The following is an 18221-nucleotide window of genomic DNA, read 5'->3' on the forward strand; positions in this document are numbered from 1 at the left end:
TGAATAGTATTTTACAGAAGTTAGATATTGTAGATATTTTTTAAAAGCAATAAGGAAGAAGTCCTAGTAGTTTAGTCCCAGTTAAGAACAAGAAGAGTTGATGAATGGAACAGTTTAGGCACACAAAATTTGTAAGCAACTGAATACAATATCTGTTTAATAGTTTGATAAACCCATAGATACCAACTTTTGCTCTGGCTAAGGACCCACTCTTTGACAAATTGCTGAGAAAATGAGGACTCAATCTGGGAGAAATAAAGTTTAGACATCTCATATCACATACTACAATAAGCTCCAAATGAGTACATTACTTCGATATAAACGATCATATCATAAAGAAATTAGGGTAGAATGAAAGAAGTTTTATTCCCCACAGTTATTGATAGGGCAAGAATTCTTGACAAAAAAGGGGATAGAGATAAAGGAAATAAAATACACAATTTTAATTACCAGAAATTACCTCTAGGGGCAGAAATTGAAAGGGTTTTTTTCATAAACAATTTGTCATAAAGTTCTGATTTCCAAAATATGTTGAGATTGATATGTAAGAACAAGAACAATTCCCCAATAGAGAAATGGTTTCAGAAACATGCTCTTCTGAAGGGAAGAAATATCAACTGTCAACAAGCATATGAAAAAAAATACTCCACATCACCAGTAATAAGACAAATACAAATTTAGACACCTCTGAGGTTCTGCTTAAACCCATCAGATTTCCAGAGATGACAAAGGAAGAAAATGACAGTTGGTATGGTTTTGGGAGGACAGATATAGTAGTGTACTGTTAGTGGAGCTGTGAATTGGTCATAACATTTTGGGAAGCTACCTCAAAGATCAGTAAATTCTATATAAGCTTTCATCCTGAGATACCTCTATTGGGCATATGACCCCAAAAGATAAAAAGGGAGAAGACCTAGTAAAACAACACTTTCTCTTTTTTTAAAAAAGTATTTTCTTTTTCATTTTTCCCCAGTAACTTGTAAAAACCATTTTCGGTATTCATTTTTAAAACATTGAGTTCCGAATTCTCTCCCTTCCTCCTTCCCTCCCACACCCTCATTGACAAGGCAAGCAGTTTGATATAGGTTATACATGCATAATCATGCAAAACATATCCATAATAGTCATGTTGTCAAAGAAAACATAGACCAAAAAAAAAAACACTCAAGGAAAATGAAGTTACGAAAAAGTATGCTTCAATCTGTATTCAGACACCATCAGTTTTTTCCTCTGGATTTGGATGGCATTTTTCGTCATGAGTCCTTCAGAGCTGTCTTGGATCGTTGTATTGCTGAGAATAGCTAAGTCATTCACAGCTGATCATTTTACAATATTGCTGTTACTTTGTACACAGTATATTTCACTTTGCATCAGCCCATGCAAGTCTTTCCTGGTTTTTCTGGGAGCATCTTGCTCATTATTTCTTACGGTATAATAGTACTCCATCATAATCACACACCACAACTTGTTCAGCCATTCCCCAGTTGATGGGCATCCCCTCAATTTCTAATTCTTTTCCCCCAGAAAAGAGCTGCTATAAATATTTCTGTACATACAGGTCCTTTTCCTTTTTGTGTTTTATCTCTTTTGGGATACAGACCTAGTAATGGTATTACTAGGTCAAAGGGTGTGCATGGTTTTATAGCCCTTTGGGCATAGTTCCAAATTTTTCTATAGAATGGTTGAATCAGTCCACAACTCATTGCTCCCATAAACCCTCCAACATTTGTCATTTACCTTTTCTGTCCTATTAGCCACTCTAATAGGTATGAGGTAGTACCTCAGAATTGTTTTAATTTGCCTTTCTACAATCAATAGTGAGTTAGAGTAGTTTTTCATATAGCTTTGATTGCTTCATCAGAACACTGATCATACATTTTGATCATTTATCAATTGAAGAATGGCTGTTATTTTTATAAATTTGACCCAGTTCTCTGTATGTTTGAGAAGTGAGGCCTTTATCAGTGAAACTTGCTTCAAATTTTTTTTCACAATTACTGTAAGTAACTGTATTTCCCTCCATCCTATCCCCCCACCCCATTTATTCTATTCTCTTTCTTTTCACCCTGTCCCTCCTCAAAACTGTTTTGCTTCTGACTACCCCCTCCCCAAAACTGCCCCCCTTTGTATCACTCCACCCCCCCAGACTCTCTTATCCCTTTCCCCTCCTACTTTCCTGTAGGTTAAGATAGATTTAAATAGCCAGTTGTGTGTGTATATTATTCCCTCTTTCAGCCAATTCTGATGAGAGTAAGGTTCACTCACTACCCCTCACCTCTTCCCTCTTCCCTCCACTGTAAAAGCTTTTTCATGCATTCTTTATGTGAAATAATTTACCCCATTCTACCTCTCCCTTTGTCTTTTTCCCAGTGCATTCCTCTCTCACCCCTTAATTTTACTTTTTAGATATAATCCCTTCATATTCAACTCACACCTGTGTCCACTGTCTATGTATACATCTTCTAACTACCCTATTATTGAGAAAGATTTTATGAGTTACAAACATCATACTTTTACCTTATTAAGTCCCTTATGTTTTGTCTTTCCTGTTTACTTTTTTATGCTTCTTTTAAGCCTTGTATTTGAAAGTCAAATTTTACTATTCAGCTCTGATCTTTTCATCAAGAATGCTTGAAAATCCTCTATCTCTTTGAATATCCATTTTTCCTCCTGAAGTATTAAACTCATTTTTGCCAGGTAGGTGATCCTTGGTTGTAATCTTAGCTTCTTTTCACTCTGGAATATCATATTCCAAGCCCTCTGATCCTTTAATGTAGAAGCCTCCTGACTCTGGCTCCACCATACTGTAAAGTTAATGGGGAATAAGATCTTTCCTGGCTATCAATATGCCCGATGTGGAACCCATTAAGGGAAGCTTACTTGCTTGTAGGAAGGCTTACACACCTTTTGTTAATTTCTAATTAGGCACTGAGCCTATTAGCTGAAAGAGTATATATTGTGAGAGGTAAGCTTTTGCTTTGGGGGCTTGCTTATGAGAAAGATGTTGTGATTCCCTGATTGAGACTCTGAGTGGCTGTATGTTCAGAGCTCCCCGATTCCTCAAAGGTAAAGGCTCTCTCAATTCATTAGTAGATATAAAGCTTTGATTCAGGCAGTAGAGCCCTGTCGGTTGGTCTTTATTTCTCTTCTCTGTGTTTCCTGTGTTTGTATTTTATGTGATTAAAAAAGAAAGATTGTTGGCCCCTGAAACAGCAGATAAAAGAACCAGCACTAGCAGCCATCCTGGGTAGGCCAGTGTGGCTGTCGTTACACATACCTGAATTGTTTCTTTCTGGCTGCTTGCAATATTTTCCCCTTGATGTGGGAACTCTGGAAATTGGCTATAATGTTCCTGGGAGTTTTCCTTTTGGGATCTCTTTCAGGAAGTGATTGGTGGATTCTTTCGATTTCTACTTTACCCTCTAGTTATGGCAGTTTTCCTTGATGATTTCTTGAAAAATGATGTCTAGGCTCTTTTTTTTTGAGCATGGCTTTCAGGTAGTCCAAAAATTTTAAAATTATCTCTCCTGGATCTATTTTCCAGGTCAGTTGTTTTTCCAATAAGATATTTTACCTTGTCTTCTATTTTTTCATTCTTTTGGTTTTATTTAATTGTTCTTGATTTCTTATAAAGTCCTTAGCTTCCATTTGCTCCATTCTAGTTTTTAAGGAATTGTTTTCTTCAGTGAACTTTTGGACTTCCTTTTCCATTTGGCCAGTTCTGCTATTTAAGGCATTCTTCTCCTCATTGGCTTTTTGGATCTCTTTTACCATTTGGCCTAGTCAGTTTTTTTGGGTGTTATTTTCTTCAATATTGTGTGCGTGTGTGTGTATGTGTGTATTTCCTTTAGCAAGCTGTTAACACGTTTTTCATGATTTTCTTGTATCACTCTCATTTCTCTTCCCAATTTTTCTTGTATCTCTCTTACTTGATTTCCAAAATCCTTTTTGAGCTCTTCCCTGGCCTGAGACCATTTCATATTTTCTTGGAGACTTTGGATGTAGGAGCTTTGATTTTGTTGTCTTCTTCTGAGTAAGTATTTTGATCTTCCTTGTCATCATAGTAACTTTCTGTAGTCAAGTTTTTTTTTTCCCCTTGCTTGCTCATTTTCCTAGCCTATTACTTGACTTTTAACTGTTTCTTAAAGTAGAGCTCTGTTTCTAAGGTGGATGGCACACTGTCCAAGCTTCAGGGGTTTTAGGCAGCTATTTTCAGTTACTTCTGGGGACCTGTAAGTTTTCAGTTCTTACAAGTTCTTCTCAGTTCAGTTCTTCCAGGGTGGCCTGTGAGCAACCACAAGCACTCTTTTCTATTCTGGAATTGTGAGGAGGGTCCCCCCTCCACTGCTTCAGCAAACTCTGCTCTTCTAGTCTTTTCTTCACCCACCATTTTGACAGGGATCCGAATATGAGCAAAGCAATAAAGTCTTGCCTTAGTGCTAGCAAAAAGACCCCTGGGTTCTCCTGCTGACCAGTTGTTCAACCCCCTTCCTGTCCGTGCACTGAAAGCTCCCGAAGCAGCCCCTGCCATTGCTGCTGCTGCCAATTCAGTCACTCCCAAGCCCTGCTTATTGTTTGCTACAGTCAAGTCTCTGCTGGTGCAGCCTGTGCTGGACTGTGCTCCACTCTCACCCGTGTGCAATGGACCTTTCTTTTTGACCTTGCAAGTTGTCTTTTGTGTCTGTGGTTCTGAGATGTCTGGAAACCGTCGCTGCTGCAGTGATTCAGTCACCCCAAGGCCTGCTCGGAGTTTGCTGGGACCTGGCCTGTGCTGGACTGTGTTCCTTTCTTACTCTAGTGCAAGAGACCTTTCCTGCCAACCTTCCAAGTTGTCTTGGGATGGAAATTTGTTTCCCTACACCTTTTGGTGGGTTCTGCAGCTCTAGAATTTGTTTTGAGTCATTGTTAAAAGCCATTTGTAGGGCCTCGGAGGATAGCTCAGGCAAGGCCCTGCTTTTACTCTGCCGTCTTGGCTCCACGTCTCGACAGCACTTTTTCTCATAGCAAATAACTGGAAGCCAAGGGTGCTCATCAGCTGGGGAATGTTTAATCAAATTAGGGTATATTAATATGATGGAATAGTGTTGTTATATAAAAAAATGACAAAAGGATTTAGAGAAACCTTTGAAGACTTAGAGGATTCATGCAGAGTGAAATGAGTAGGACCAGAAGAATTGTTTGTACAGGGACTGCAGCATCTGTCATAAAGGAAAACAATTTCAGAAGGCTTGAGAACTTTGATCAGTGCAGTGACCCGTCATAATTTCATAGGATTGAAGAGGAAGCGTGCCTGCCACAGGGTGATGGACTCGGTGCAGGATGAGACACATTCATGGATACTGTTACTAATTTTCTTAACTAGCCTTATTTATTACAAGGAAGGACATTTTATTTACACACACACACACACACACACCCCTATATCCTTCACTTGGTTCAGAGGGAAAAAGCCAGTGCCCTGAACTTCAGAGCAAATACAAACAAATCACAAAGATATCTTATGTACAGACCAAATACGGTTCATAGTTACCAAGAAGGCATCAACATCTGGGTTCACAAGCTGGAGGGCTCTTAACTACAGCTGCCCAGAGTCTTCGCATCAACGTTCCTCCAAGAGTGAGGGCCCCAAGCAAATAGTTCTGTTCTTTCTTTTTATACGGTCTTTGGACTTCATCAGACGTCATCTGAGCGACCAGAACTTAGGTGCATCCTATTGACTTTGGTCTTAGAAACTCCCCTTAGGGCCCTGAGGGCTTCAGGCCCACATTGACTTAGCACCTAGTAGATACAGGTTTGGGCCTGGGGCTTTGCACCTAGTAAGGCTCAATCAAAGACAATTAATTTAGCATTCTAAAACAGTGAAAAAGTCCCAACTTAATTGCTAACACAGGAAGAATCGGGGGATGTCCTAGTTTTGCCAAAAACAAATTGTAACGGTAATGTAAGTTTGAAGATCTTCCCCATCCATTAATAGGCCCATATGGCCTGCTTATGTCATAGGAAGCCCAAGTCACATGTCGGGGGAGGAACTTGCTGAGCAAAAGGAACGGGGAAGGGTGGAGCAGGAAATGTTCAGAGCAGTTAGCGCTGAGGCTGAGGGAGAATGGAGGCATGCTAGCTGTGCGCTGAGTGTGTCTGTGGGAAAGCCCCAGCTTTGGGATAACAAGGCTCTGTGCTATGATATTGTGTTTTGAGTTCTTTGCTGTTATGATGCGTGGGACTTACTGGTTTGAGATTTGGTTCTTTGGTGTCTGAATAAATGTTTTGCTTCTTCTGCCTTTTCTATGGAGAGTCTCTTATATTTTGCGACATAGAACTATACAGGCATATTCACAATTGTCGTTGGTGCTATGACTGTTGCCTTGCTGATACACAAATCACATTTAAAATATATGCCAAAAATATGATAAAGAAGTTCAGAAGAGGAGAAAGATAATAGGTCAGTGTTGGTAATTACATGTTAAATGTAACATGTATTTTATAAAAAATATAAAGAGCTTAATAGGTTCATGGTTTCATATGCAATTGTTTTTCTCACCCTTGTATCTAGAAATGTTAGTTTGTTGACAGTTTTCTATTTCATAGTTTAAAAAAATTTAAAGAAAAAAATAAGTCACTTCTCTCCTATGAGTCTCAAGTTTCTTCCTCCGTAAATCTGGATTCAAAATGAGACCTGTAATTTCATTGCCATAGGGAACTCATAGGTGAAATAACTCCCTTTTCCTTTTCTTTTTTTTTTTTTGATGGGAGAAGGCAGGGCAATTAGGGTTATGTGACTTGCCCAAGGTCACACAGCTAGTAAGTGTGTCACGTGTCTGGGGCCGAATTTGAACTCAGGTCCTCCTGACTCCAGGGCCTGTGCGCTATTCTCTGCACCACCTAGCTGCCCCATTAACTCCCTTTTTCAATAATCATCAGCACTTTCTCTGCAACTTACAGTTTTAGTGAATTGCCTAGAGCCCTGAGAGGTTGCGTGACCTGCCTAAGGTCACAGAGCCAGGACTTGAATCTAGGTTTTCCTGGCTTTGAGGCTATTGTGCCACACTGACTCATATATGTTTAAAATGTGCATATTAATATATGCAGTACCGCTTCTATAGGGTTTTCTGTGGGAAAACATTTTGTGTATCCCAAAGCATTGGAGTTATTATTGGTAGTTATGCGTATTCTGTGCAGGAAGGGATAAAAGTCCACTTCCTTATTAAGCGTCTGTTAAAATTTTTGGACATAGCTTTCAGTGTTGATTTCTCCCTCCACCCCTACTCCCATATTCATAGATTCTTTAGATTTTAGGATCAAAGAACCATCAGTTTTGAAGAAACTTATATGTAGTCTAACCTTTTACACCTGGAAAGACCATATCTTTTTCAAGTGTGCATATGTTTATTACCGTTTTAGCATTCAGTTTTTAATTACAGTATACACCAGTCAGAAGGGCCATCTTACACAATCTAAAATATATCATCTGTAGAAGAAAGTTAATTCAGTGGCCACATATAGTCAGGGTCTCTTATAGAATTTTATGTCATTATCTGGGAAATTGGTCTGTTTAATATGACTTTATCATCTTAGCAGAAGATTATTATTTTTCTGATAAATGAATCGCTACCCTAACCCAGAAAGTTTGTGAAGTGATAAATAATCAGTGGTCCTAAAACTTGGCTCTAAATTTCGAAAGGATGCCACTTTCTTCAAAACTGCCAGAGGCATGATCCTAGGCAAAAAAAAAAAAGGCTCACCGTGTCTCATTCCATTCTTCCATAAAGGGTTCGATAACCTTTTTGCCTGTAATGAATGCTCAAATTCTATAGGGCGGCCCTTTACAGTCTTACTCCAGTATACCTTTTCAGCTTTATTTCATATTACTCCCCATAATCTCCTATAAATTTTCAGCCAATCAGACTATTCTTTGTTTCCAGAACACTTAGGATCATAGCATCATACGTACATAGCTAGAAGACATAGGTCATCTGGTTTAACTCCCTCAGTTTATAAATGAAGAAACTGAATTCTGAAGGGTCAAGTGATTTGTACAGTGTCATACAGGTATTAAATGGCAGGGCCAGGATTCAAACTCAGATATGATGAGAAATTCAAGTTCAGAGCTCTTTCCGAGACACCTTGTCCTGTTCTTTATGCTTAGATTTCACTCTATTCTTATTTCTTACTCTTAAAATCCTTATCTTCCTCAGCTTAAGTACCACCTACTCCATTAAGCCATTCCTGACTTCTGAATTGTTAGTGCTTCTCTTTGCTCAAGCTATCTTGATTTTTGAAATATTTTTGAACCAGAAAATCATTAACAAATAGGAACATTTCTATACACAAAAGTGATCAGAAAGTAGGCGTCGTACACGCAAAGTTTACTATATATGGCTTGTTCCTTTTAATGTATATTAAATTTAACATATCACTACTAACGTTACCCTGCTTATCATCATCCCCTCTGAACTCCATATTCATGTGCACTTCTTGTGCAATTTTGAACTGAATGGATCAGCTTCTCTGCAGCTGTTTTCAGAGATTTACTGTGGAATGTGTAGAGCTAGGATTTTCTGACACCTTCCAATGTGCCATCTTAAATCAGAATAATAGTTTTCAAAATCACCATCCAGATTTGGTATCTTAAAGTATCAAAATTGGAAACAGTAGCTATAATTGCCTTTAGAATATCAATTATGATAGAAAGAAAAGTGACTGCCTAAAAACTGCAGTTAATGTGTAGCATAGGAAAGGAAAGATTGAAAGTCAAATGTCTCACATGATCTTTTAATGTCTTTTATAAATTTGGAATAGTTGGTTTTTCTTCAGGTAATTTAGAAAAATTTGGCTCTATTGTGAGAGTGTGTGTGTGTGTGTGTATGTGTATGATAAAACCTATCTTTTTTTGTTTGTTTTCTTTTCTGCAGATGAAAACCAGAAAATTCTAATGTGGTGCTTATGTTGTCTCTACTGCAGTGAACCACGGAACCCTATAGAGCTGGAAGCCAACATCTGGATAAGGGTGAGAGAACGAATCTTTTTCTGAACCACTTTGAATTAAACATTCTTCATTATATTATTTCAGAAACGAGTAAACACAGTTTATGTTAATATATTTGTAGAAGCTTTAGCCTGCTGCAGCATCAGCTGCAGTGTCAACTTTAAAAAATTAACTTCAGTTGTTGCTTAATATAAAGTTAATTCATAAAGCTTTTGTCTCTAGTTTTAAATGTTTCTGCGCTACTTACAATCTTGAAGTTCAGCTGTTCGTAGAAACTTTAATTACGTGATAATGAATTTCTCCTTTATTTTTGGTGGGAAGCAAACTATCCCTCCTTTTTCCTTTCAGAGTAGTTGGTGATTTCTCCCTTCTCACATTAAAAACAAAATTTTTATACTGCGCCGAGACAACCAACCACTATTTTATGAATTAAAGTTGGTATCCAGTTCAGTAACTTTACAGACTAGCACCTGACTGCTGCTTGGCAGCTGTTATCCACACGTTTGAGGTGTTGTTCTTTCATGAATTTTATGTCAGCATCATAGACTCCTACCTCACTGATGTATTTGGCTTCCTATAGGGCTTCCACATCTTCCCTTGATCTGCAGTAACACGTTTGGAAGGGCATTTCAGGCCAGGCTGAGGCAAATTGGCAGTCTTTTCTATCTGTCTGAAGTCACCTAGGTGGCACAGTAGATAGGGCAGTGGGTCTGGAGTCAGGAACACCTCAGTTCAAATCTGGCCTTAGACACTTACTGGCTGTGACGTCTTGTACAAGTCATTTAGCCTCTGTCTGCTTCAGTTTCCTCTTTTCCGAAAGAGTGATAATGATGGCGCTTACCGCCCAGGTTGTTGAGATCAGATGAGTTATTTGTCGTGCGCTCTTAGCGCAGTGCCTGGCGCGTGGTGGATACTAGATGAATGCTAGCTCTTAGTACTGTTACCCTGAGATGACGATAATGACAGTGACTACTAGTACCACTAAAGCTAGCCCACATGGCCGTCTTGTGTCCCTCGTGTCTCTGTCAGGAGATGGTAACACGCTTCCTTTTTGTCTGGAGACGTGTTGGTCATTGTATTGATTAGAATTCTTAAATCTTTCAAAGATGTTTTTCTTTTCCTTGTTCCTATCCAATAAATTGTTCTTCTGGTTCCGTTGATTTCACCCTGAATCAATTCATATTACTAAGGATTTTCTGAAGTCTCTTTTACCATTTGTTACTGTGCAATAATATTCTTTTACATTTGCATGCCACCATTTGTTCAGTCATTCCTCAGTTTTCTGTAATGCAATCTAAGGCACACCTTTAGATTCTAGTTATTTTCCCCTGCTGCTTTTACTCTCACCGTCATCATCATGGTGTTTGTTTTGCTTGAAACTTCTCTTTCTCATATTATCTGCTTTCTTAACCCATCCCTCTCTTAGCCTTACTTTTTCCCTTGTTGAACTTTATGTATTTCAGTGCTAAACTCTTTATGTGTATGTGTGTTTAACCTCCTTTCTCCATTTCAGAAGAGTCAGGTTCATCCAATGCCTGTTTCCCCCCACTCCTTCTTACATGTTTCTCCCTTCTCTTTCCTCTTCAGAACCTCAGAACAGAACCAGTCTTTCCCCAAGTTCTCTATTTTTCTTGTTCAACTCTCTCAATACTCTTTGAAGATATTAAAGTTCTGAAGTGACGCTTATTTCTTCTCCTATTGGAATGTTAGCACTGCATCATTATGCAACTCCTTGCAGTTGCTCAAATATCCTGTGTTTATATTTCAAAATTCCTACTCATCTCTGATCTTTTTATGAGAAATGTTTGAAAAGTCCCTTCTGCCATTAAAGGTTCATTTTTTTTTAACATGTAGCATTATACTCGGTTATGAAGGGTAAATTATTCTTGGTTATCAGCTTAGATCTTTTGGAACATATTCCAAGATCTCATGTTTGTACTAGAAGCTGCTAGGGCTCCTGGGATCTTGACTGAGATGTGACTGAGAACTTCATCTTTCTTTATACATGTCATATTTTTTTTTCTTTTACATGGAAACTGGATTTTTACTATGACATTTGAAATAAATTAATTTTACTACTGTAACATTTGATCGTTAATGATAATTTATAATCCGTTCTCTGTCAGAAGAATAGCTTAAAGAGAAACCTTGCCCTGGCTAAAGAATGTCATAAGCATTCTAGCTCTCCTCAAGGGATCTACTCAAGACCTCTGGGTTGGCCTCTACACAACTGGGAACCTGACTTGTGTCTACAGGTTACGTCCTTCCCTGGAGAGAGAGCTTCTGTTCTTGCTCCCCTTCATTAGAATTTAGGGCTCCCCAGCCCATGAAGAAGAAACAAAATAGAGAAAATCTGATTGAGATGGGCCACATTGCTGAATGGGACTCATACTTCATGCCCAGGTCACCATCCTCTTACAGTGAAGTAATTGGGAGGAGTTGAGGGCTCTTAGCCTATCTCCTCATTAAATGTCCATCAATCAGGGTTGAATTCCACTTGTTAGAGGAGTTACCTATCAGAAGGAACTCATTTAAGGTGTTTCAGAGTCTCCCTTGGCCTCTTTGGTTCCTGAGAGAAGCCGCTGACCATCAATTTATTGATTATTGGTTAGGTTAGTTAACAAATTGATTAGTAATACCCAGAAGCTTTGTCTCTTAGAATTTTGTTTGCAATACGTTCATGGAACTTTTCCTTATGGAGTTTATTCTTTCTGTCTTCACTTTGCCCTCTGGTTCTAATTGTTTGGGGGCAGTTTTCATTTATGATTTTTTTGAAATACAGTATCTAGACTTAAAAAAAAATTATCATTTCCTAGGGGACCAATGATTTTGAAATGATCTCTCTGACTTGTTTTCCAGGTCACTTGTTTCTGTTACCAAATAATCTTACGTTTTCTTCTAATGGCCGCCCTTGTGATGGTTAGAACTGAACAGACTGACTTAGCTGTATTGTGAGTTTGTTTTGGGGAAGATCCCCGCAGGGGGTCGGAGAGGTTTTGGGATGAAGAGGCTCTGTGTTGTGATATTCTGTATTGAATGTTTTGGGTTCCTCGCTGTTATAATGAAGTGGGCTGAGCTGTGGGAGCTGAGCGTTTGGTTATGGGATACGGTTCTCTGGGGTCTGAATAAATGTTATACTTGTTTTACCGTCTTTATGGAGAGTCTCTCATGCCTTGCGATACAGAACTACATAGACATATTCATGATGGTCGTTGATGTTGTGTTTCTTGCCGTACTGTTTCAGCTTTTTGTCTGTAATATTTCTTGTTATCTCAGAGTTGTTGATTTGGGATTAGTCTGTGCTAGTTTGGGGGATCCTTTTCTTGGATAAGGATTACTGTTTTCTTTCCAATTTTTTTCCTTGTGCTTTTGTTTCATATTTTGGTTCTTGTTTGATCTAGTTAATTTTGTAGTCCATAGGGAAAGTACATTTTTCACTTTGAGGTTGTTATGGAGTTTCTCTTTTCTTTTTGGGAATCTTTAGATTTGGAATGATATTTCATATACAATTTTTTTTTAAATTTACACATCTCTCCAACTTTAATTCTGAATTTGAGCTCTGTGCCTAGGCCGGTGTCTTCCCCCCTCACCATTAACCTGCTTAATCTCACTGTGGATCCCCTGGGTATTTGCAGTGATCTCTGCCTCTTGCAGTTAGTCTTATCCTGGATCTTTGACATCCAGAGTGCTAGATATTGGCAGTACCCTTCGATGTCTTAGGGTAATGTGCCCATGGCTTTTGAGGCCCTGTGCTCAGGTGTCCTACTCTCAGTACTGCCTCTGGTACTCCTAAGAAGCATTGTCAGTTTCCCCAGTCTAGGTCTTTATGACCTCTATTCTTGCTGTTTCTGGTCACATTGGGAACATACCAACAGTTCTGCTGGTAGGCCTCATTTTTATTGTTTGCTAGCTTCTGGTTGTTGTTTTGTTTTTGTTTTGGTGAAGTTTTGGGCCTAAAGAAGTCATTTAGCGTATTTTCTAATTGTATTTCTTTTAAAAAATAAAGTTTTACTGATATCTTTTGTGTTTTTATGTCCTGTTACCTCCTTTACCCTTCCCTATCCATTTATTTTGAGATATGATAAAAGATGTTAGATTAAACCTAATTTCTGTCAGTCTGTTTTCCAGTTTTGTCTGTGGATTTTAGCATATAGAGAGTTCTTTCCTAAGTAATTTATGTTCTCAAGTTTGTTGAACTCTGGGTTATTGAGTTCCAACAATATATAGAGGTTAATTATAAGTGATAAAATACTTTTGATTACATGAGATTGAAGAGCTTCTGCACAAACAAAACTAATGCATCTAGAATAAGAAGGGAAGCAGTTGAATAGGGAAAATTATATCAAACAACAATGTAAATGAAAAGAACCACCATCATGAAAAATAAAAAAAGAATCCTGCAAAATTACAAAGAACAAGCTTGGACCTAAAGAAGAGATATGAGGAAATACCTCACTCTCCACCCCTTTGCAGATGTGTGTGGGTCTGGTAGTATGTAATTATGCATATATTTCAGGTTTTTTCAATGTATTGATCAGTTTCATTGGATTTTTCTTTTTCCTTTTTTTCTTTGATTTTTTTTTTCCCCTTATATGGATTTGGCTCTCTCTTGGGGGGAGTGGATAGAGAGGGTAAAGGAGCTAACAGGACATAGAAGCACAAAAAGATATCAGTAAAACTTTATTTTTTTAAAAGACATATAATTAGAAAATATGCTAATGACTTCTTTGAGCCTAAAACTTAACCAAAACAAAACAAAAAGAAAACAACAACCAGAAGCTAGCAAACAATAGAAAGGAGGCCCACCAGCAGAACTGTTGGTAGGCTCCCAACGTGATCAGAAATTACCAGAATTCTCGTAAACTGCTCTGCGTCCAGAAGCAGCAAGAATAGAGGTCATAAAGACCGGGAAACTCATAGTGCTTTTGAGGAGTGCCAGAGGAAGTACTGAGAGTAGGACACTGGAGCACAGGGCCTCAAAAGCACATTACACTAAGACACCAAAGGATGCTGTGAATGTCTAGCACTCTGGATGTCAAAGATCCAGGATAAGATTAACTGCAAGAGGCAGAGATCAGTGCAAAATTCCCTATCCGTTCTCGCCCTCATGAGAGAGCCAAATCCATATCACTGTTTCTGATTCCCTAAGATTTTCTAAGTTAACAGCCATCATGTCATCAGCAAATAAGGATAGCTCTATGCCTATCTTTAAACCTTTAATGTCTTTTTTTTGTTGCACTTGGTAGCTTTTCTACAACCATATAAAATAATAATAGGGAAAGGGGAATCCTTTATTCATTAGGAGGGCAGCTTGTCTCATGAAAGGAGTCTGGTAGGGTACTTTCTCAGTTGAGCATAACTTGTGTAGTATTGTTGCTAATTAATTCTTTAAAAATTTGTTAAGATTTCTTTTGTAACTGGGAGTTACACCTTCTGTTAGTTCCTGTAAAGATATTTCTGTTTCCTTGGATTAATTAAGATTTTTATTTGGACACTGGATTATTTAAGATTTTTATTTGGTCTTCTGTTAGTTTTTGTATTTTATACTTTTTGAAAAAATTCTGCTTCTGTGTTTTCAATTTTGTTACCATACAACTGCAAAGTGGATTCTATTATTTGTTTTCTTTTTTTTTTTTTAGGTTTTGTTGTGATTTCTCTTTGTTCATTTGTTATTCTGTTGAGTTGATTTTCTGGCTTTCTAATCAAATTGGCTAAAGATTTATCAATTTTGAAAGTGCCAACTTTTAATTTTATCTTTTCCAATGCACATAAGGTGTTGATCAAATCTCATTTCTTCCAGGTTGCTCTTCAGTTTTCCCAGCAGTTTTTTCCTGTGTAATTTGTTTTTCATTTTCAAACACAGGTTATTGAGTTCCTTGTTTCTCACTCTCCCTTGTCTAGTTGGTTTCATTGACCTGTTTCTCTATTTTTTAATCAGGACTGGAAGGTTTTCATGACTGCTGCTTTATTATACAGTTTGAGGTCAATCTTTAAGTCTACCTCTTTTAATCATTTTCCATTATATTCTAGAGTTTTTGTTTTTCCAGATGACTTTGTTACTGCTTTATCAAATTGTATAAAATATCTCTTTGGTAGTTTGATTGATAGGAACCAGTTATGTGGGTGCATTGTATAGAATGCTCTGGACTAGGAGGTAAGAAAACCTGAATTCATATGTGGCCTCTGACACTTAATAGCTCTATGACCCTAAACAAATCCCCTAATCATTGTCTGCCTCAGTTTCTACAACTGTAAAGGATCAAATGAGATAATAGTTGTAAAACACTTAGCACAGTGCTTGGCAAGTGGGAAGCACTGTATAAATGCTTATTTCCCTGTTCCCTTGGTATAGCATTAAAATTATAAATTAACTTTGATAATATTATTATTCTTATTTTATTGGCACAGCCTAACCAGGGACACTGAACATACCTCCAGCTATTTAAGTTGTTATTTTCTTTTCCATTGTTTGCCCATTTTCCCAGCCTATTACTTGACTTTTAACTGTTTCTTAAAGTAGGTCTCTGCTTCCAGGTTAGAGGACGCACTGTCCAAGCTTCACAGGTTTTGTGTAGCTGTTTTCAGAGATACTTCTTGAGACCTGCAAGTTTTTGGCTCTTCCAAGGTGAGTGACCACAAGCACTCTTTTCTGCCCTGGAACTGTGACTAGGGTCCCCCCTTCCCCTATGGCCACAAGCTCTGCTATGCTAGTGCTCCTCCTCACCTTGGGACTGCCACCTGAGACTGTGACCTGGATCAAGTATGGAAAAAGCAACGGAGTCCTGCCTCAGTGCTAAGAAAGAGACCCCTGTAATCTCCTTTTGACCAGTTGTTCAACCCCCTTTCTGTCTGTGGGCTGAGAGCTCCAGAAGCAGCCTCTGCCACTGCTGATTTAGTCACTTCCAAGGGTTTGCTGGGGCAGGGGCTGTTCTGGCATGGCCTGCACTGGACTGTGTTCCACTCTCATCCAGGCATGACAGACCTTTCCTGCTGACCTTCTAAGTTGTCTTTGGCATCTGTGGGCTAAGAGGTCTGGAAATCAACACTGTTGCCAGTGATTCAGCTCCAGGTTTGCTGGGGCCTGGTCTGCGCTGGTGCCCGCGGCCTCCATTGAACTGCGCTGCTCTAGCACTGTAGTGCGACAGACTTTCCTGTTGACCTCCCAAGTTGTTTTGGGCTGGAAATGTATGTTATTCTGCCTTTTTATGGATTCTACTGCTCTGGAATTTGTTTAGAGTCATTTTTAAAACATATTTGGAAGGCCTTGGGGGAGAGCTCAGGCAAGTAAGTCCCTGCTTTAACTCTGCCATCTTGGCTACACCCTCGAAGTTGTTATTTTCTTAAGGAGCGCCCTGTAATTGAATTGATAATAGTCTCTTCTGGGCTTTGGTAGATCAATTCACAGATATTTTATGCATTTTGTAGTTATTTAAAATGGGATTTGAAGATGGCAGCTGGAAAGCAGGGACTAGCGTGAGCTCCCTGCCAGGTCCCTCCAAAAACCTATAAAAAATGGCTCTGAACCAATTCTAGAACTGCAGAACCCACAAAACAGCAGAGGGAAGCAGGGCTCCAGCCCAGGACAGCCTGGATGGGTCTCTGGGTGAGGTCTGTCCCACACGGAGCTGGGAGCAGAGTGGAGCAGAGCCCAGCATGAGCGGCGCGGACCAACCAGACCAGGAGCCAGACGGAGTGGGCCCTAGTGCCCTGAATCAGTGAGCTGCGGCAGTTACCAGACTTCTCAACCCACAAACACCAAAGACAGCGGAGAAGGTTAGTGGGAAAAGCTGCGGGAGTGGAAGGAAGGAGTTCGAGGTTCGGCCACCACCCCTGGGGCAGTGGAGGTGGGGCAGGTACAGCTTCAGTTGCTTCCGGCTCCAGGCCCAACTGGTGGGAGGAATTAAGTGGCGGATCAGAGCAGGAGTGCACAGCCTGCTGAAGATCTAAGTCCAGTCCAGGTTGGGGGTCCTTGGGGAAGGAGGAGTGCTGGTGTGGCAGAGCTGGCGCATCCCCCCCAAACGTGGAACATAGAACTCTTTAGTCTACAAGCAGTCATACCCCGCTGAAAAACTCAAGGGTCAAGTTGGTTGGGAATATGGCCAGGCAGCGAAAACTCACCCAGATTCAGTCTCAGACTTTGGATTCTTTCTTTGGTGACAAAGAAGGCCAAAACATACAGCCAGAAGAAGTCAACAAAGTCAAAGAGCCTACACCAAAAGCCTCCAAGAAAAACATGAACTGGTCCCAGGCCATGGAAGAGCTCAAAAAGGATTTGGAAAAGCAAGTTAGAGAAGTAGAGGAAAAATTGGGAAGAGAAATGAGAAGGATGCGAGAAAACCATGAAAAACAAGTCAATGATTTGCTAAAGGAGACCCAAAAAAATACTGAAAAATACACTGAAGAAAACAACACCTTAAAAACTAGACTGACTCAAATGGCAAAAGAGCTCCAAAAAGCCAGTGAGGAGAAGAATGCCTTGAAAGGCAGAATTAGCCAAATGGAAAAGGAGGTCCAACGGACCACTGAAGAAAATACTATCTTAAAAATTAGATTGGAGCAAGTGGAAGCTAGTGACTTTATGGGAAATCAAGATATTATAAAACAGAACCAAAGGAATGAAAAAGTGGAACACAATGTGAAATATCTCATTGGAAAAACCACTCACCTGGATAATAGATCCAGGAGAGATAATTTAAAAATTATTGGACTCCCTGAAAACCACGATCAAAAAAAGAGCCTAGATATCATCTTTCAAGGAATTATCAAGGAGAATTGCCCTGATATTCTGGAGCCAGAGGGTAAAATAGAAATTGAAAGAATCCACATATCGCCTCCTCAAATAGATCCCAAAAAGAAAACTCCTAGGAATATTCTTGCCAAATTCCAGAGTTCCCAGGTCAAGGAGAAAATATTGCAAGCAGCCAGAAAGAAACAATTTCAGTATTGTGGAAACACAATCAGGATAATACAAGATCTAGCAGCTTCTACATTAAGGGATCGAAGGGCTTGGAATATGATATTCTGCAGGTCAATGGAGCTAGGATTAAAACCAAGAATCACCTACCCAGCAAAACTGAGTATCATGCTCCAAGGCAAAATATGGACTTTCAATAAAATAGAGGACTTTCAAACTTTCTCAGTGAAAAGACCAGAGCTGAATAGAAAATTTGACTTTCAAACACGAGAATCAAGAGAAGCATGAAAAGGTAAACAAGAAAGAGAAATCATAAGGGACTTA

General features: G+C 39.2%; 1 protein-coding gene across 1 annotated transcript in view; it reads left to right on the forward strand.

The window, feature by feature from the left end:
* FANCC (FA complementation group C) overlaps positions 1-18221 on the forward strand; it is a gene marked incomplete in the record, with an annotated part of 210394 nt that overhangs the window by 64168 nt on the left and 128005 nt on the right. The window contains 1 exon segment of the mRNA XM_036734518.1: positions 8910-9004. Within this exon segment, the coding sequence (XP_036590413.1) occupies positions 8910-9004 (95 nt within the window).

This window comes from Trichosurus vulpecula, chromosome 1 (genome assembly GCF_011100635.1).
Source record: "Trichosurus vulpecula isolate mTriVul1 chromosome 1, mTriVul1.pri, whole genome shotgun sequence".
Taxonomy (NCBI): Eukaryota; Metazoa; Chordata; class Mammalia; order Diprotodontia; family Phalangeridae; genus Trichosurus; species Trichosurus vulpecula.